At 39.9% G+C, this 20,869-nt stretch overlaps 1 protein-coding gene across 2 annotated transcripts in view; it reads right to left on the reverse strand.

Annotated features, from left to right (window-relative positions):
• The window catches only part of CYTH3 (cytohesin 3), a 53,583-nt gene extending 45,098 nt beyond the window's left edge, over positions 1-8,485 (reverse strand). For both annotated transcript variants that reach the window (XM_074918919.1, XM_074918920.1), the window contains exon 1: positions 8,282-8,485. In XM_074918919.1, coding sequence (XP_074775020.1) covers positions 8,282-8,312 — 31 coding nt within the window. In that variant the 5' untranslated portion in view covers positions 8,313-8,485. The remainder of the gene's footprint in view (positions 1-8,281) is intronic.
• Between the last annotated feature and the right edge of the window lie 12,384 nt (positions 8,486-20,869).

A 20,869-nucleotide genomic window follows, 5' to 3' on the forward strand; every position in this document is an offset into this window, starting at 1 on the left:
TACAATTTCAAAAATTGCATTTGCAAGTGGTCACAGTTGTACTCAGACAGAGTACTCAGTCTGGTGGGAAAATTCCTCCTTGGTGTATTAGAATGACTAGGCAGGAAGTTCATTAGTCCAAACTTACATGAGCAAGAAAGAAAAAACACTTACTTGGAATTTGACTACTGAATATAAGAAATACTGCTTCAAGCAACCATAACTCCGTATTCTGTAATATCCAATGCAATTACAAATGCTCCTTCTGACAATTTCTTCCATTAAGGCAACAGGATCATTTTATGTCACAATTTGACCCTACAGACAACACTGCTTATGAGCTAAACAAGGATCTTATTAAAGAACATGGTATCTACAGTACATGAAAGCAAAAACATAACAGCAAATAAAGACTCTTGAATACTTGGAATTAAACATGGAAACAACCTGCACGGTATTTTGCAATATGAATCAGATAGTGGAAAAAAAACCCACCACATCTCTATGCTAGAATTAAGTTACACTGACTATTAATGGGGCAGTTGTATAAAAACGTAGAGGTGACTCATGAAATGATTACATCTCTCAGTTCCTCTTAGAGTAAACATTAAGAGGCAGTTCTTTACTGCGCATGCCTTTTTTTTTTTGCATGCACATGTGTGTGAGAATGAGAGTGAGCACAAGAGAGATTGGACACATTTGTTTTCCTACCCATCAACTCCTGCCAAAGCATGCCTAGCACAGAACTCAATTTCAATCTAATTTGACTGAGGAGTAGATATTCCTACAAGCTGTATGCGAGCCGGTAGCTAGGGAGAAAAGCCACTACAATTAATTCCCACAGTTGTTATTCAGCCTCTTCCATACCCTGCAAGTCAGCAGACTTGTGTTTCATCGTCTTCCCACAATTTTTTTGCTTTGTTAAGAAACTCAAGGTATTTCACCCAAAAATCAACCTCGGTTTCTCCTTTTGTATCAAGGACCCACATCTGCAAAGAACAGCAGCAGCTCCTCAAAATCCATCTGAGCCCTTGGACATGATAGTGAAAGCCAGACCTGAATTCAGATTCAACTTTCACAAATGAACTGATCCTCAATTATTGTTGAAGAATTTTCTTATGGAATTCAGAAGACTTATTAGATAATCGCCTTGCAGTAAAACCTAATGCTTGTTGGCACAATTTCCATTGCATTGCTAAATAACAGTATCAGCCTCACAGTTCTTGCATATACCTGGCATAAGGTAACCATTTCTTTTTATAATAAACAGAACATCTGAAAACGAGGCTAATTAGTAAAACCAAGCCAAAAAGCCTGATCTGTTGAAAAATTAGATCAAAGACCTTCAGTACTCCATATCCTAGATGAGATTCTGATTTAGATTTCACAAGCTTCTAGCATGTAACATTTCCTCTTAACACCATAAGATCCTATTGAACTTGTCAAATATTTTTTTCCAAGGAAATATTAGATAATGTTTGTGTTTGCCTTTTAACATGTCAACTTTTATTGGAAAACCTACCTGCTTATATCATACCTATGTATAAATAGGTATCAGATTGTAGAAGCAGCTAGGCATCACTTTATTTTCCTTAAATAAAACTTCATATTACCAAGTAATGGGTTTAAAGAACCTCAGAAACTAATGAAATAAATGTGACACAGATGTTCACAAAAAAAAAAAAAAAAAAGAACAAGAATGTTTTTACTTCATAGCAACCAAATAGGTCAAGCCATTTCCGTCTTCAGGCAAATCTCTGAGGACCACAAAACACATGGTTTTCTAGTGGATTCTGTGTGTCTATCCCACTAAGAGGAAACACTGCTATCCAAAAAATTTGCAATACTAAGTTTTCCCATGAAATTGTTGGAATTAAAAGAAGGAAGTCATATGCAATTAAAAACAATTTACTAGATGTTAAAAGTTATACAAATGGCATAATTAAATACACTTTTACTACCTAAATCACATACCTTTCCTATACAACTTACTGCTTTAAAAGAATGCACAGCGAAGAAGTCAAAAACACCAACATTACTGGTCTTCACATGATTTTTCCTTTGCTTCTGTAAATTTTAGATATCATGTGGTCTTCACTTTCATGGGATTCCTGCCTTACAGTTCTGTAAATTGTCAGGTTTTTCTAATAAACCAACTGCTAAGTACTTTTAATCCTCTTGAATGAAGCACATGGTCAACGTGTCCAAACTCTTCACTAAAATAAGTGCAATCCTTCTGTACGTGCTTAAGTATTCATGAACTACAATGAGACAAAAGTGAAGCGGACATTAACTTTCACTTTAAGACGAAGGAAAAAATTTGTATGGATTCCTTCAATCATCACAAAACACTATCCCACATGGTGGCTAGTCCCATGCAGAAGTCTACAGAAAATGTCACATGTGACTTATAACCAGATTAAGTTTATTTGTGTGTTCAAACACGAAAATTAATACTGCATAGGAGAATGTAACTTCCTTCCTAACCCTGAGATTGAAGAAGTGTTCCAATACTTATGCATTGCCCTTTTACAGCCATTTTTATTACATCTTTTCTACAGACTATTTTTTAAGAACTAATACATTATAACAACTCACTTGTTATTTACTTGTCAATAACCATGCGGGATGTCAGCATGCATCCACAGACATCAAAAAAAGGAAGTGGGTGGAAACAACATTAAGAGCTCTGTTTTGAGACTCATTAAGCTTAAGATGACAATTACGTGTTCTTCAGATGTCAAACAAGCCAACAGATGGTACTAGATCCAGAACACACAGTATACGCTGTGAGTCATCAGTTTAAATATGATCGTTCCATTTTTATTTGCAAAATTGATTATCCAGAAACAAGATATAGAGAGGAAGAGAACATTAAACCAAGTGCAGGGTCCTGTAAATCTTCACAAAAAAGTTGGAAGCAGAAAGACTATCTTCCAAATGAAAAAGCGATTAACAAAACAGGAGGGAAACAAGGAGAAAACAGTCAAGCCAAAAAAAAGCATGATTTCAAAAAGAGAAGTATAGTAAACAGTACTAGAAGCAGCTGGCAGGACAAAGAGGAGGAAGGGAATGTACCGAGTACAAGGGGTCAGGACAAGTGTGGAAATACCCTAGGATGAACCTGGAGGGGATACTCTTTGGACAGTGACTGCAAACAGCTCATTCAATGACTTTCAACATGAAAAGGAGATGGGGTGGTAGTTCAAAAAGTAAATGGGGCCAAAGATGGGATGTAAAAAGAAAAAAGACTAAAGTATGTTTGCATTGGGAGGGAAAGGAAGGGAGCAAGAGATAGCAGCAGATAAGATGGAGCTACAGTATAAGCAAAACAGTTCAAAGCTTTTAAAACTTTTCTGTTGTAGTAGGAAAGGAGAGACTTCTAAGACAAAAAGATGGCAAGCAGAAGAAACCCGGAGGAAAGGCACAGTGTATTTAATTCATTTTTCCCTTGAAAAAGTGTTCAAAATCCTATGAAGAAAGAAGGGGAGACAATAAATATGATGGGATTGAGAAATTTGATGTGAACCACAAAATATATCTTGGAAAACAGTGTGTTGCCTCAAGATCTGCAGTCCCTCAACTGATAAAAATTCTCATAACTCCAGTGATATTAAGAGATCGCAACATCCATTCAGTAACAGTAGACATCAGGAGCCCACTTTCAGGTGGCTATTACTATGATTCCCAGACATTGTTCTGCAGAGTACACTCTGTTCCTGTAAGTAAATCCTACAGCTTTCTCTCCTAGATGTTTCAGCACACACAGATGTTATGTGATAGGCATACTGTTCCCCTAAATCCATGGCATCCTTACATTGCTGAGCACAAGTCATCAAATACCATTATATAACAATACATAAATTTTGGCAACCAACTATCCTCTGGAAATTGTATCAGCAAAAATTTCATGTTTTCTTCCAAATCACAGCTAAAAATACTGAACATCAGGCTAAGAAAAAACTTATTCATGTGTTACTGCAATTAACAAGCCCATTTTTGGATACCACCAGAAATAACTAATATTTACAACATAATTATTAATATTTTACAATGGCTTTTTTTGGAATGATAACAGATTAAATGTTTTTTGGGCTAAAAATTAAGATACTACTGATCTGACAGGTAATCTGTACAAATATGAGATTAGCATTAGTATTTGTTTAGCAAAAAGAGACATCACAAAGGTCTGCTGGCTGATAAAAGTCATATTTATGTCATTTAGGTTTTCGTGTTCTATCTCTCTAGCTGTTCTTTTCTCTTCCTAGAGTCAATTGCTGTGGTTAGTCTAACACTCAGGTGCATTTTTATAGTCTTGGCATTTCCCTAGAGTGCTATTTAAAACTACAAGCTCTCCTCTAAACATCTTTTGGGACAACTTTTTAAAACTACCAGTACAAGTTGTCCACTTTGATGAGTAGGGAGTGAACCATATTTAACATTGTGTTAAAATACATTTCTTATGAGTTTATTATAAACAAAACATTCAGATTTAGTCTAAATTTCAGAGTATGTCTATAACCACGAGGCCACACGGGCTCCTCTTCAACACCTGTGAAAGATACTACAACGTGAAAAGAACAGAAGAGATCAGGCTGCTCACGTCTAAAAGCACAAGACAGATAGGTAGATAGATATATTTAATCAATTTTAAAACCTTTTTTTTTTTTTTTTTTTTTTTAAGAAAAATCAGGGGGTTTTGCTATATTTAGCAGCCTTTACCTATAAATGGGTAACTGCTTTGCCCTGCAGAAGAACAGAAGTCATCTTGATAAATCTGGTTTGGCAGCAAATCCATTCTTCTGAGTCCTCTGCGAGACGATCTGGTCTCTCGGTCTAGTTCCTCATGAACGGCTGTCTACATAACAGAATCAACATGCTACCTGGCACCATCACTGGCAAATACAGCCAGCAACTAACAGAGCTTGGCAACTGAACGGCTCTCTCCCTCAAAAAAGCTTCAAAATTCAGAAATAAAGTACAGAGTTCAGGGGAACAGTAGGGAAACCTTAATGCCATAGTTAGCACTATAATTTTGCCTATTTGTCAAGAAGCAGGATTTTAACCTTTTGGCATGTCTGTTTAGAGCCCTTTGTAGAGACAGCTTAAAACAAACATACATACAGAAGTTGGTAAGTAGTCAATCTTATGGCCTTTTCCAAGAGGAATGGCACAGAGTTGACTCTGGGGTCTACAAAGCCGCTGCATGACTAGACTCAAATTCAGAAAAACAAAGAGAAGTACTACTCTGCACCTCCAGCACTGACTGTTTATATATTTCAACATTATACAGAAGATTACTCAGTGTTTAGCAGTACACAACCATATCATCTGCTGCCAACAGCATTATTCAACATGAGGATCTCAGTTCACTGGTACCACCAGCACCATGTAACAGTAAGCATGTAAGAAAAAGCCTCAGTCAAATCACAAAAGATGTGGTTTGAAATCAAGCAAGAACAGGGAGGAGGAGAAATTTCCTGGATTAAGTGAACCACAGAGATATTTTAATCAGAACACAAAAGAAGGTTGAGACAAACACCAACTGACTCGGATCATATCGCATCAATAATCCATGAACAGAGCCTCCGCTGAAATCAATGGGAGGCTTGTGTCTAAGTGGATTGTATAATATAAACGCATGCCCCTATTTAGGGCTCCACATACAAAAGAGAAAACGGTACTAAGAACAATTCCCTTAATTAACACTTCTCTTCCATCAAGTGCTTCTAAAATAACAAATCCTAACTTTACACAGCTCTGTTTTCATTCACAGTTTTGATCAGAGGTGGTAAAACAAGTGACCCCCATTTGACAAATAAGGGAACTGAAGCATAGGATGCAAATTACACCGAAGAGCAAGGCAGCAGGCAGAACTAAACTGGGAATAGCAGTTTACCTTCTGAATCACAGTTTAATGTCCTAGATATTTAGATGCTTATCTAGTTCAAGTCTCTAATTAGGGTGATTCTGTGCAGTCCTCAAAAAAATTTGCATGCTTCCTGAAGTACCTGTGCACAGAGATATGCTTATCTCTATGAGTTTCCCACTCAATAATGTCCATTTTTTGAGGATTGCAAATGTCCTGCTGAGGCTCAAAACACTGGACTGCCCTGGTCAGACTCCCTTGGTACTCCACGCGTCTCACTAATCAGAGTCAATAAAGGATTTTTAAATTGGCTGTGAAATCCACACCTTCCATGTGCTTTCTATTGTTTAAAAAGAAAAATTTTTTAAATTGCTTTCATTTCAAAACACCTATTGATTTGCTGGAAATGACCTAACTAATCCTGGTGTTCCAATCTGACAGTGGTCCATAAGAAAGAGCCAGGCTGGATCTCTCTTCAAGAAAAAAGTGCAGTACTCACAAGAAGACAGTGTAAAATGTCAAATACACTGAAGGCAAAATATTTCCAGTCTTGTTAGCCTGCAACTGGTTTACAATGAAGCCAAGTAAGGAGGAACATAAACTATACTGTAATTTGACCAAAAAAAGGCAACATGTTTATTAATGTCATATGAAGTTATAAATAATAGTTTCACTTGCATGCTAGGTGAAAATCTGACTTCACCTACAAGCCAGCCTTTAGCTAAATACAGACTCTCTCCTCCCGAGGTCCTGAGTATTCTTCCTCCCATGAAAATCAAACTCTGAAATGCTTAACACCTTATGAAAGATTGATTCAGCAATACATCACTTTCTAGTTTACATCTTGCATGCGATTAAGTACTATAATACACAAGGTTAATGCCAGTAACGAGCATGTTCAGTTCCCTTAAGTACAGATGCAAGTCCATAATACTGTGAAAATAACATATTTTGAGCTGAATGAGTTTTCTGCTCTTTTCAATTAGTGTTCAACTGTTTTGAATAATAACTTTTCAGACTGGCTTGTTTTGCCTTTTGTTTTCTTTTTTTCAGATTTTTTTAAGTCTATCACTGACAAAATGAGCAGAAAATGCCTGCTGAGAAACGGCCACATTTCCAGACAACTGCTTTAAGAGTTATTTTTCTGAATCATCACAGCATTTTTTTTTTTTCAAGTTGTCAAAACAAACACCACACCCACTTGATTTCCGAGTTCTGGGTAATTATACTTGGAATTAGCAAGCACCGCACAACTATTAATCATACAAGGTTTAGCCCTTACTTTACCTATTTAGAAAGCAGCCAATGCATTCATTCAAATGCAGCCTGTTTAGCATTTTATTTTAAGATATATCCTCATCATTCTGTACCACCACCACCGACACAGACGCTGACAGACACGGAGAATATAGGGCGTCCATTCAGTCAACCCCTCTGCCCCAAGGCAGGATCAGCTACTCCTCAGCCACCGCAACCACCATTATCGCTGATGATACACAAGAACTGGTTATTTCAGGCAGCAGCTTTACACACGCACTCACAAAACGCATTATAAATTCAAGGAGGGAAGCGTGTTGCAAGTCTGCAGAGCCTTCAACTGGGACGGTGCGCAAGCCGGTCTCCGAAAGATAAAAATTAAGAATAAAAGCTCCCCCAAGATGCGAGTGCGGATTTTCTAAAAGTAGTATCTGGCAACGTTAACGCCGCTGCCTTTGGAAACAGTTCACCCTGTTTAAACTGGATGAACCACTCCGTGATTATCACCGAGCCTCCATTAAGATGACACACACAAACAGAGCCCTCGCAGAGCTTAATTATTCTTTTCGCTCGCTCGTACACTGCCAGACACACACTTTTTTTTTTTTCTTCTTTCCCCCCTCTCCCAGCAGACGAGCAGCTGCACGCAGGGAGCGCAGCGATGTCGCCGGGCTGTCACCGCGGCGGGGGGCCGGGACCCGCCCGCCCCGCCCCGCCGCCCCTATTGTGCCCGAGCCCCGCCGAGCCGGCCCGACCCCGCCTCACCCCCCCAGCCGGCTCCTCCCGGGCGCGGGGGCGCCCGCCGCGGGGCACAGAGCCCCCATTGTGGCCGCCGGCGGAAGGGCCGCCCCCCGCCGCCACTCTCCCCCGCTCCCGGGACCTGCTCGGTCGCTCCGCTCGAGTCGGCCCCTCAGCGCCCGGGGGGAGCTCCGGGCGGGACGGGGGCACAGCACCGGCGGGCAGCTCCGCGCGGAGGGGAAGGGCGCGGAGGGGCCGCGGCGGCGGCAGCAACTGTCACGGACTGGGAGGCGGACGAGCCGCGGGCCGCCCCCCCGGGAGCGGGACTCCCCGGCCGGGAACGCGCTTTCCTCAGGCCCGCGGCGGCCAGGTGAGGGGCCGCGTCCCCCCGGGGCCGCGTCCCCCCCGCGCCGCGCCCGCAGCAGCGCCGCCACTCACCGCCGCCACCTCCGCCGCCCTCTTCGTCCATGTTGGGGCCGCAGGCAGGGCGCTCCGCGGCGGCCGCGGCTGAGGGAGGCCCGGGGCTCGCTCCACTCGCTCGGCGCCTCGCGGCCCCTTCACCGCCTCCGCCTCGGCGCTCTGCCGCCGCCGCGCTCCTCTGCCCCGTCCCTCTCCGCCCAGCCCTGCCCCGGCGGCAGCCGCCGCCTCGGCCCAGCCGCCCGCCCCTCTCATGTGACCCGCGAGGGGCGGAGGGGGGAAGGCAGGCCCGGCCGGCCCCGCGCCGCCACCCCCGCCGCCACAGGGTCGCCGGCCAGCGCCGTGCTGCCTCCTCCCCTCGGGGGCGGCGGCGCCCGGGCCGTGCCCTGCGGCGGAGCGGGCCCGGGGCGGGGAGCGTCCCTCCCGCCTCTCCTCGTCCGTGTTCGCTCCCCGGCGGGCTTCGCGCGGCGCGGCCTGGGCAGCGCTGAGGCCCCCAAAAGGGCTTCGCCGTGGGGCGAGGGGCGGCCGCGGCGGGGAGCGGGAGGAGCCGGGTCTGCGGGGCGCCCGCTGGCGAGCAGCTTGCCGGCCACGGCGGGAAGGGCGGAGGGGAGCCGTCGAGTCACTCGGGTTTCATGTCGGCAGGGACTCTCTCTGGGGGTCTGCGGTAGCCAGAGAACGTCCGCAGGGCCGCCCACTCCTGGAGAGGTCTAAAGGGGGGAAGAGCGAGCAGGAGGTGACAGGGAGGCAAGGGCCAATCTAGCTTGAAGCCGCGTCGTCGAGAAGGGGAACGAGGTGGGTTGCAGTCTCCGAAAAGGAGCCCGAGGCATACGACGTGTCTGCATGTTTTCAGCTGATTCTTGCTTGCTCCTTGTTCTTGAGTCCGGTGCTGGCTGCTTCCCCTGGCACCGGAGTCATCAGGAGCCTTGTGTGTAAGTGGGACGGTTTCCCTACGCAGAGCAGGGTTTGCGCCTATTGTCTGTGCTGGTAACAGAAAGGATTTAGCTGCTCACTGCCCTAGGAGTCAGAGTATCTGTGGGATTTCTTAAGTCCTCAGTAAAGATCTTCAGTGAGATACCACGGGAGTCCGGGTATCGGCAGCCTCCCGAGTCTGTAAAGGTAAGCAGGAGTGTGTGCTGGCACAGACCACTCTTCCTTCCTTCCTTTCTTCTCAGGCACCACCCCTCTTTATTTTTTTAAAACCTTTGGTGTCAAAATTTTACTCAGAAAGGAAGCTGTGGGAGGAAAGGGTCAGCCAACAGGAAGATATTGGGGGTTTCATTTTCCTCTTGTAGGCTGGCACGGGACAGAGCACCGTCTAGGAAGCTGTGTCGGGAGCGCTCACCTCTTGACACCGCTGCTAATAGGTGCTTATTACAGCCCGTTTTGCTGAGAGCTGAGGTTTGGCTCTGGCAGCTGCGACGGTGATAAAGCCTTTTACCTCATCTAGAAATCATGAACAATACAAACCTTTAAAATACTCCTGTGTATTTCATATTTTAGATTAAACATTGTCATAATTTTAGTAAGTTAGTGTGTAAAAAGGGTTTGGTTACATAAAACAGAAGCATTACCTTGGGAAGAGATAAATTTTGAAATGTGTGTCTATAAAGTGCAATTGCAGGATGATTTTAAAATAAGTCTGAATGCAGATACTGACAGTGGGCTTTGAATATTTTTGCACACTGAGCAAACTGTTAACTTACATTAGAGGGGAATCTGGCTCATAAGAAAAATTCTAATTTTATAATTTATCACAGATTGTTTGCTTTCATTTAATTTGTGTTTTACATCTTTATATAAAATATATTCCTTTGTTGTTTTTGTCAGTATGATTTGGTTCCTTCCTTCCTATGTTTCAGTCCAGCTTAATATACTTTAGTTATAAGGAAAATTCTAGTGCAAAATAAAAGATAGCCCAATCACTAATTCTAATAGCAGAGAAGAGTGAGCCACGGAGAACAGTCCTCCTCCCACCCATTCAGTGCAAAATTCCTGCTGAATTCATGGAAACAATACTGGGTTTCTAAATTCTTCAAATTAATAGCAAAAATAAGAATTATTTTGTGATGCAAGTGAGATATGAAAAAAGACTGTCCTAGTTATGTGACCAGTTGAGATATTTTATATAAACTTTATGATTAAATCAGACAATGTCACACTTGTGAGATAAGCAAAATGTTCTTTATTATAACTTCATTATTAACTTGAGCAAACAGTTAAATTTTCAGTATTTTGCGTTATTGAATACATAGCTTACTCTGTCGTAACTTTGAAATATATGTCATTCAATAATGTCCCAAGGAAAATCTCTTTCCAGTCCTATTTTAGTAGAATAACTTATTCATGATACATAGTACAAAAAAATATTGAAATGATGTCTTCTTCAAGGCTGTCTCTGAAATAATGGCAGATATTCCTTAAAACTTGAAATTTTCATACATACTGTGTATATTATTGTGGTTTAGGCCCAGAGGGCAACTGAGCACCATGCAGCCATTCACTCGCTCCTTTCCCCCACCCCCCCAGTGCTGGGAAGGAGAAAATTAATCAAAAGGCTCAGGAATGGTGATAAGGACAGGGAGGGGTGGCTCACCCATTAAATGGTCACAGGCTAAAGACAGACTTGTTAGGGGAAGAAAAACAAGAACATCACTTTAATTCACACACTAACACCACCATTTATCAGAGAGAATGAGGCAGGGAGAAGCATGACCGTATCTTAAAACACCTCCCTCCACCCCTCCCTTCTTCCCAGGCCCAGTTCTGTTCCCGTGCAGGGTCAGGGGTGGGGGTGCAGTCAGTCTGCCAGTGCCTCCTCCAGGGTGGGGGAAGCACTCCTCTGCATTCTTCCCCCTGCTCCGCGGGGTGTCCCTCTCATGGGAGACAGTCCTCCCCACACTGTCCGTGTGAGTCCTCCCCACAGGATGCATTCTTCTTGAGATGCTCTGGCACGGGTCACCCCCACGTGCTGCAGTTGTCTCAGCACCAAACTACAAACACGAGGGCTGCTTCTTCCCAGGGATCCTCCACAGGTGGGTCTCTGCTCCTCCGGTGACCCCAGGCGTGTCAGGGGGGCCTGACATCTCATCATGGGATAGAGGGGGGCTCTCTGCTCTGGCACACCTCCTGCCCTTCTTTCCACTGACCTCAGTGTTCACATAGCTGTCCTCATAACTCCTCCTCAGAGTGCCCCATCACCTCTCAGGTTTCCTTTCTTAAATATGTTATCAGAGAGGTGTGGCCACCATTGCTAATTGGCTTGGCCTTGGCCAGAGGTAGGTCTGACTCCGAGCAGGGGAAGCTTTGAGAGGCTTCTCACAGAGGGCCACCACTGTAGCCCCCTCTGCCACTACCAAAAACCCCACCACACAAACAGCACTATTATAAATAGACTTAGTGTTGCATGGGCCTGATCCTACAAGTGGTGTAGGCATAAAACTGGTTCTGCATACAAGGTGCTTACTCGACAAAGCTGTTTAGTCTTCAGGTGAGATGTGTGAAAGAAACTCTTAAGATCAAACCTTTTACGTTGTCTCATTTTCCTGTGTATAAAGTCAGTCTCATGTCTGGGTACAAACCTAACTAGGTCAGGAATAGATTTTCTGAAAATGTACAAAATCAACTAAAGAATTACAGTCCTAGTTCTACGTTGTAGCTATAGTAGTTCTAATGTAGCAGAAATACTCTGTAGTTTTTGGTAATTTGACAGTAACAATGCCATTATCATTAAATACTGGGTAGTTCCTTACCAGCAAAGATGTCGAGTAGCAAGAGAGGTTAAATCTCAGCAAGTTTTAGGATACACTCCAATAAACTATTTCCTACTCATGTGAATAATTCTCTCACATCTACTTTGTCTTCTGGAACTTTGATCATCTGTTTTGAAATACGTATGAATTTTATTTTTCTCTCCATATTAATAAGGGTTTCAATCAACAGTTTTCTAAAGATTGCTTGATCTTTTTTTTTTTCTTTCTTGCAGTCCCTTCTGTAGTTGTAGCTCTATTTTTACCACAAGTATGTTTTGCCAGTTTTATATCCACAAGTCTAACCTTCTGTGTTGAAAGAACTTCATAGTCTGTCATTCATGTAAATAATAGTCTAATAGCTGCTCTGTTGAAATTATTTTTAGGGGAAAATTGGGCTTTCTCCAAAACTGCTGTTGGCAGGGTTGATTCCTTAATGATAAATGTGGTTGGTTGCTGAGTTTTCAGGTAATACACTTTATCCTTTTTTTCTCGTTGGATAGTTTAGTACCTGTTCTGATTCAGTTTCTACTAAGTAGTCATTTATCATGTCATTTTTCATTTTAAGGGGTCAGGAGCACATCTGTTATGACATTCGTCCCTACACAGAGAGTCAGTGAAGACAACTGAATCCCTTACATCACATTTTTGTGGTCTAAGAGGCTCATTAAATATTAAGCCATTTCTGTGGATTTCAATTTGAACCAGATTCCAAGCAGCAGTGAATGAAAATGACTCTTTACCCCTTCTTCTTTTTTTTCTTTTTTTTTAATAATCAAAGAATTCAAGAGTAGGAAAGCCCTGTTGGTTACCACATTCTTTCCTCAGCAAGAGTGGATTCCCTTTTTCTGGATTGCTCTTTACTGGTTAATGGAAATTCTTAAAAAAGATCATCATTCATCTTCCGTTTACTTGTAGAAAGAAACAGGCTTAATCTTACTTTGGTAAGATTCTTCTTTCAGTACTGGAAATGTTTCAGTGATGTAAAGATTTTATGATGATAGATTTCGTATACTTATTTCTAAAAAGCATGAGCTATGATGATGTTTATTACATGGATAGTAATTGGAAAGTAGATAGTAACATTATATTCAAAGAGAAGAATTCTGATTTTTCTCAATGCAGAAAGAAATAAAGTAGCTGCCATTGTGCCATCAGACTAAACATCAGTGTCAGACATGGGGAGATGGAATAATGTACCTTACTGCTGGAAAGAAGAAAGAATCTTTGAAAGCTTATTTAATGAGGTAGTCATCCGGCATGCAGGTATTCTCATTTCATGCATTCAGTCAAGACATTGCTAATTTGTAAGTCTGGCTTGTTGTGACTTCTATTAGATTTGGTAAGAAGGATTTTATAGTTACCCTTGAGGAGAACAGTTAATCTTAAAGACATAAACATCTGTACAGTCTTAAGAATAATAATGTACATTCTCAAAGAATATAGATATATCTTAAAGAACATAGATACATCTTAAAGAATACAGATGTTGTGTGACATTTTGTAAACCAGAATTCTTTGATTTTACTACTTGCTCACTTAAACGCTGACAATTCTAGAAAAATGGTGCAAGCATTAAATTTCCCAGGACAATATCTTGTTGATAGTCAGAATCACTGTCATTGATAGTCAGCTATTGTATTAAAGAATACTTCTGTTTCAAATCAAGACGATCAAACAATTTTTATTTTTTAAGAAGCATTGCCTAACAGTTTCCAGACAGGAAGGTCTTAGTCCATCATCATGTCTCTTTTTTCTCCTATGTTTTATTTATCAGTACTTGAATAATCTAGTATTCTTAAACCCCTAAGGCAAACTCTTTGACTTCCACTAAGGGGTTTTAGCCATCTATTGTTTCTTAAAATGTTTAGGCTGTCACACATATCATATTTGTCTCAGCTGGAAAAACACATTTATAGAAAATCCTGTTTGCTGGTTTTCTTAACGGTCTCAGAAGTGCTTGCACCTTTCATTTAGTGCAAAAAATTTTACATGCAAGTATTTTCTATTGCTTTGCAGAACATCAAAGCTGAAGTTTAGCAAGTCAAACACCTTTTATGATGGTTCTTTTTTTTTGAACGGATAGGGAGCTCCTTCCCTTAAAATAGTAAAAAATCCCCAAATTTAAAGATGCCTCTCTCCTAAGAATTTTGCATGGGTTTTTCTCCAGATGAACTTTTAAATCATATCTTGAATTTTATTTGCAGCTTATTTAAAATTCCAATTCTTGACATATTTTGAGGTTGTTGGGGTTTTTTAAGACTTTTAAATGAGCTTAATCTACTCCTAGCATCAAATATTACTGTCTTTGGAAGTCAGTGTTTGTTTCCATTGTATAACACTGATAGGCCCACTGGTGACTCATGGAGTAAAGGACACCAGAATGTCCCAGTGAGGAAAACCAAACACAGTAAAAATTGTGGAGATCCACCAACTCTGTAATGCTTATTATCTGAAATATACTTTGCATTAGAACTTGTTCTACCTGTATTAATTATGCATAGTACTAGACACAAACAGGATGCTTTCTAGCATGAAAACTCTGCCTAAAATAACAGAAAGAGGTTCAAAGGACATGGGCTGAAACAGATCATGAGTGGAATTTTGCATGAAGCTTGAGAGGGTTTTTCTATCAGGAAAATGGAAGAGCTTGATGTAAAGTAAATCTCAAAAGGAGAGTGCACTGATTAAGGCCAGACTCTGTTCACACCCTGAGCAGTAGCAGCAGTCTGTGAATTCACCTCTGCTAGCTAGCTCCAGCTTGGGATGGTTAAATGTATTATCACATACCACTCTGGAGTCTCACCAAGGCCTGGGAATTTGAAATTCCTGATCCATCCTACACTGGGCTGCAGACCGTACGTGAGTCGTGCTCTAGCTGCATGCATACGGCAGAAGTGGAGGGATTTATTGTAATAGTGCTGATAACAGGGAAGGCCCTGCAGTTCCTTCCTCCTCCCTGCCTGGAGAAACCTTCTTAAACACCTCCACGGTGTCACAGGGCTGGCATCCCATGGTACGTATGGCAGCCAAGTGACAAGCTGGACTCGCTCATGACATAGCGTGTTAGAAGGGTTAGTACCAGGTGCTCTTGTTGATTCACCAGTGAGCTTCTGAAATGCAATTGCATATCTCTACATGAGCTGGCTCAAATCTTGCTGCTGGCTAGTCAGCAGTGCACAAATCTGGATTTAATAAATATGGAACCATAAATTTAGACAGGAGCAGGAACTGGCAGCTAATGACTGTGACTTTTAGAGCCCTCTCAGCTGTTCATGCAACTGTTTGTGAAGCCATGCTGTAAATCGGATCAATCAATCCAGATTTTAAAAGTTCTGTCTAAACTAATAATTCTTATCCAGAATTACTCCATCAATTAAGTTCATACTCAGCTCCCACAAACAGTTGCACTGGCACAATTGCAGCATTGGTAGACTGACACACAGATGGTGTGGAAAGCAAGCAGGCAGGCTGCTGGATAGTTATTTTGTCAGTAGGGACAATATCCCTGCATAATTCTAACATTATTCCGAACCACAGACTCTCCATCAATTTCACTTCCTGATCCCTCATGCTCAGCCCTTCTCAGACTGTGCTTGTAGTCAGACTTACGTGCTTGTTAATATCTGATCTGTGCAGTACTAGATCATCTGATGGTAATAAATTGATCAAGATCAAATATGACCGCATAATTGCATTGCTGTCAAGATTTACCAGCTATGAGTTACATTGTTTAGACCAAGCTTTAGCCTGGCTTTATACAGGCAGCAGGAAGACAGATGATACCAACTCTAACGTAAAATCATCACGAGTAAAACCACTCTTCACTCCTTGTTTTGTGAGGGTTTTGTTTTCTAAATAACTCTGTATTGCTGTGTTGGATTTGTACAAAAAATTTTGTGCCATGTTGCCATCCAAAATACATCCATGATACATTTTATTGTATCATGAAATTGCAGTTTTATACCCATGAGAGTATGCCTTCAGCTTTTCTTACAGGCTATTTTTTAATACATATCTCCTGTTGAGTCCAGGTGAAAAGGGGAGGTGATTCTTTGTTAAAAGGTGATGTATAATATAATATTTTAAATTCTTACTGTCTCTAACCAAGAAATGTCTGTCTTTATTCCAGCTGCTGCAGTTAAAAAGAAGCACACGGGGTCTGGGGCAGAAAAACGTCACTTAAATCCTTTCCCTCTCATGGCTATACATACTATTCTATTCCTTTCATATCCTCATGGATGTAAGAATAATCCCTACACTTCTATACCAAAGCAAAAATGCTTTGGTATTTTCTTACCATAATCAAAGCGTACTTTCAATTTAAAAAGCAGGTCTTCACCCTAATTGTCTTTCTCCTGCTGTATTTCTCTTCATAGTCTTAAAGAAGGAAAAACTGTCTCTGAGTACAAGAAGATGTGAAGCAAGGGAGAGTCAAAGTTAAAACTTGGCAGGCACTAAAACAAAGAATTTTTCCAAGGAAATGGAGGAGACAGGTCAAATTAATTCCTTATGTAACTCCATTTACCTCAGTGCAGTTACATGAAGGATGAATTTGGTACCTTATACCTCTGTGGTCAGAAAAGGATTTCTGTGATCTCAATCAGAACAGTATAAAATAATTATTCTCAAGAAACAAAATTGTAAATTATGTATGATGGAATTGCCCTTGTTATTTTTAGTCCATTAATACAATTATAAAAGAACAATAGGTCTACAGAACAACAAAAAAATGACTTTATAAAAAGATTAGTACATGATGATTTGCAGCTTACATCCTTAGTAACAGTTTTTTGTGGGAAAGAGGAATTAATGACAGACTGCTACAATGGGCAGTGACGTCAGGGACAGCTTCTCTTTCTTCTAAGTTCCAAAAGCTTTTCTCCAGTTTGCTGCATTGCAACTTCAACTTTTTTCCTCTGATCTCGTTCTTCTCCCCAGACTATCCCTAATTCAGTTCTCTCTTCACTCAAATTTCTCTGGGTTCCACTGTGTGTGCAGGGATATCTGTGGCTTCTCCATACTGCTGACTTTTCTAGATTTTTCTCCTCGGGCAGAAATATTCAACCTCTTGGGACAGATGAAGGAGAGATGTTTGGCCTCCACTGTAATTTCTTTTGAGATTTTATATTTCAGTATGCTTAAATTTGAGATGCATTAAAATAACGCATTTTCACTGTGAGAACCCAGCCTTCATGTGTCAATCTGTAGTACTCAAATATAGCTGTACCCAGAGATTATTTCCATTTTAAAACCTTGTTATGAAACATCAACCCCTGCTTCCCCACCCCACTCCCAGATTCAGGAAATATTTTTAATATATGTTAAGATCTTTTAACACTGTACTATAAAAGCATCCATATAGTATATTAGTGCAATGAAATTGAAGTGAACAGACTGTCTTTTTTATCCTTACCAACTTGGAACTATCAGTTTTAATACAGAGGAAAGGTTCTGTGTATACATGCATATAAAAGATGTGAAAATACAAAGGCATTTATTGAAAACAGACAAAACCAGGAAGATGATAAAATAGCAGAAGGAAGTGGCCTCAGATATAAAAACTTTTGCTTTGTATAGCACAATTTATCACTGAAAGCTAAGATTGGCAAATTGCCATGCTTCAGATAAAACAGGCAATGTAATGTAAAAAAAAAAAAATTGACTTAGTGTACAAAATACAGTAGGTACATTTGAAAAACTAATGTCCTACAAAGTAATTCAATTAAACATTTTTTTGTTTCCTTTTTTTTTTTTTATGGGTATCTTTAAAAGCTTCATTATATTTTCAAATACCAGAAATCTCAGTTGTACAGATGCAAGCTCTCTTCTAAGGATGCCTGCATCAGGTGTGCCATTCAGCAGGATGCAGAAAATTTCCAGATATCTAAAATTAAACAAAGATGGTGGAGACCTATTTTGAAAGCAAATCTTTTGCTTTCAAAACAGCAGAACTATTAAAGCATATTTTATAGAAAAATAATTTACATATTTAAAATATTTACTGCACAATTTTAATTGATAATTTACTCAAGTAAATGTGTATTTCTCAACATTTTCACACTGGGTAAAGAAATTTTTTTTTAAACAGAGTATCTTCTCCATTTTCTTCTATGTTTGTGAGGAAAAACTGGAATCTTTAGGAAATAACAATACAAAGTAACAGTACAAAGACTTTTCACACAAAAGTTTTTGAAATCTACTGTTGACTGAGAACACTTCAAAAGCAGGAGAATCTAGGATGTTCAGTTTAGTTATTGTACCAGCTAAGAACAAATGAATTATTTTCTGCAAGGATATTTTCTCCTCTCTGGCCTGTGTAAGGCCTGCATTCCGGTATTCCTGCTAGAAGAGAAACCATTTCAGTAGAAGATGGATAATGAGCAGAGCTGAATTCTCATGACTAAGAAAATCAAGCCCTTGTTCTTTATTCCCATCTATAAGGCTTTTCTGGAACTCGAAATGTATGGAAGACTCCAAACCTGAAAAACAAGATAGCAGATAACTACAATTAAAACAAACATCATTTTTTCAACATCCTCATCAGATTTGCAAAATAAATAGACTGTTATCTGAGTACTATTTATATTCTTAATAATGTCTCGTTCTCTCACAGTGAAAACCTTTTTTAACTTGTTGACAAGAATGGTTATCTCCTCCATAAGTTAAATGTTTCCATGAAGTACTTTTAGGCATGTCATATATTTGAATCTTTGGTGTCCTGATTGCTTCTACAGAATTTCCAGATTTACTCTTTATGAAGAACAGTAGCCTGACAGTGCTTTTTCTAGCTGCTGCTTTTTCCTGAAATGGTCTGGACTTTCTGCATGATTTGTACTAAGGTCCCCTTTTTGTATTTCATTCTAGTTTAGTATAGCTGAGATATAAGTTATGAGTTAAAAAGAGATAAAATCTTCATATTCTTCAGCTAAAATCATAAAAAGCTGTCTTGAAACTATTAGAAAGGAGATAATTTATTAATTATGAAACTGCAAGTAATGACAGATAAATGCAGATAAAGGAGTCTTCTCAGAAATCTGAACTGCTAACCAAATGAAGTTATTCCAGAATGCTGACCATAGGCAATAAGTAAAGCAGTATCTTTATCACACTGGAATTTTGGATTATCTATATTAATTCCAGAATAATTCAACAGAAAATTGTATGCTTTTACTATGCTTAATGTAGCACTTAGGGATGTGTTTCCATTCTTTGCTGCTGGACCTTTTACCATTTATGGAAAGCACATAAGCAGAAATTTATTCGTGAGGTAAACAAGCAAAGATATTCATGCATGTGTATGTTTATATGTAAATATTTATATATGGTTATATATATGCAGTCAGAAAAACTACATATGTTATTGAAATGGTCTTTTATCTCTAGATCACAAGATTAGAGGTATGCTGGGAGTACGATGAGCAAAAGACTCTGAAGGCTGCTGCAAAGCTGCTGTGGATATACTGCATTGGTTTCAGTCCAGTTTGGAACAGAGGCATGTCCACTCGTGTTCAATAATCAGTTGAATAACGGGAATTCTTTTTTGATTTCCTTAAAAAGCTCATTAGCAAAAGTTTAGATGGAGACTCCACCTGTGAGTTTGGAATCTGCCCGATTAAAACAATTTATCCTCTCCTTCTGCTAACAGTCAGCAATTATTTAACACTTCTGTAGTACTTCTTTAATAAAGCCAACAGTAATAACAGCACCTTTTAAAAATGTCATGTAAAATTCTCCCTGAATTATTGAAGGTACTATTAGTTGGGGTGCCTTATGCTATGCTAAGCAGAAATTACAAGGGGACACTCTATCACTACTCTGCTGATGTGTGTGTCAGTCACAACACCCCTTAGAATAACTGAGAGAAACTGACTGCGGATTCTTCTGTACAATAACAAGAAATTATTACAACATAACAATGTTTGTCAAAGTAATTTGAAAGCAGGATTTGTTGTGATTTAAACTGTGAAAAGAAAAATTGCTCTGAAAATATTTTTTCATACACATTTCTTCTAACAGCCTTAATTTCTTGTAAGGACTTTCTAATTAATGGAATTTGGTGTGACTTCATTAACTCACCATTTCAAGAAGATAGTCCAATATATTTTCTTGATCATTAGTAGTAGATAAAAATATGAAACTTCTATTTCGTTTATTGCAGCACCACCATCAAGCAGCTGAATTTAAACAAAGTAATGAAAAACCCAGCATATCACAAGTAAACAATGTGTAGTTGAGAAACAAAAAAAATTAAAATTTAATACTCCAGGAAAACAACGAAGTTACACTTACTTTGCATAAAAAGCTGGAATAACCTTGTTAACAATGACTTTGTGCAGTTCATGTGAGAATGTCTAAAATTAGAAAACAAGAGTGACTAAAGCTATGTAAAAATTCATAGCAAAAGCTGTTATAAATGTATTCATTCAAATGAAGTAGAATATTATACCACTTTACAAATGGAATTCCTGGGAGTTTTCTCTGTTTTAGAAGACCATCCAGTATGCTGTAACTTTGGACATTGTGTATTTTATTTTGATAGTTCTCAGTTACTAAATGCTGATTCTTTGTTTCAGAATAAATACACTTCTATTTTAAGATTGTTTTTCTATGAGGAGTACAGTATTTGGAAAGTATGCAATAAATTTCAAAGCACTTCAGGAACATGGTATTGTCTCCATTTGAATTGGTGGGAAGATTCACATTGACTATACTGTCAGTAGGCCTGGACTTTTAACCTGTCCTAAATTTAAGGATAATCCCATAAAACACACAAGTCCAGACCTTGTAGTTTGGTTCACGTAGGGACCTCTCATGCCTACAGAGCTCTGATTAAGTCAACAAGGCTAGACATCAGTACTGA

The sequence above is a fragment of the Athene noctua genome, chromosome 15, assembly GCF_965140245.1.
Source record: "Athene noctua chromosome 15, bAthNoc1.hap1.1, whole genome shotgun sequence".
Classification (NCBI taxonomy): domain Eukaryota; kingdom Metazoa; phylum Chordata; class Aves; order Strigiformes; family Strigidae; genus Athene; species Athene noctua.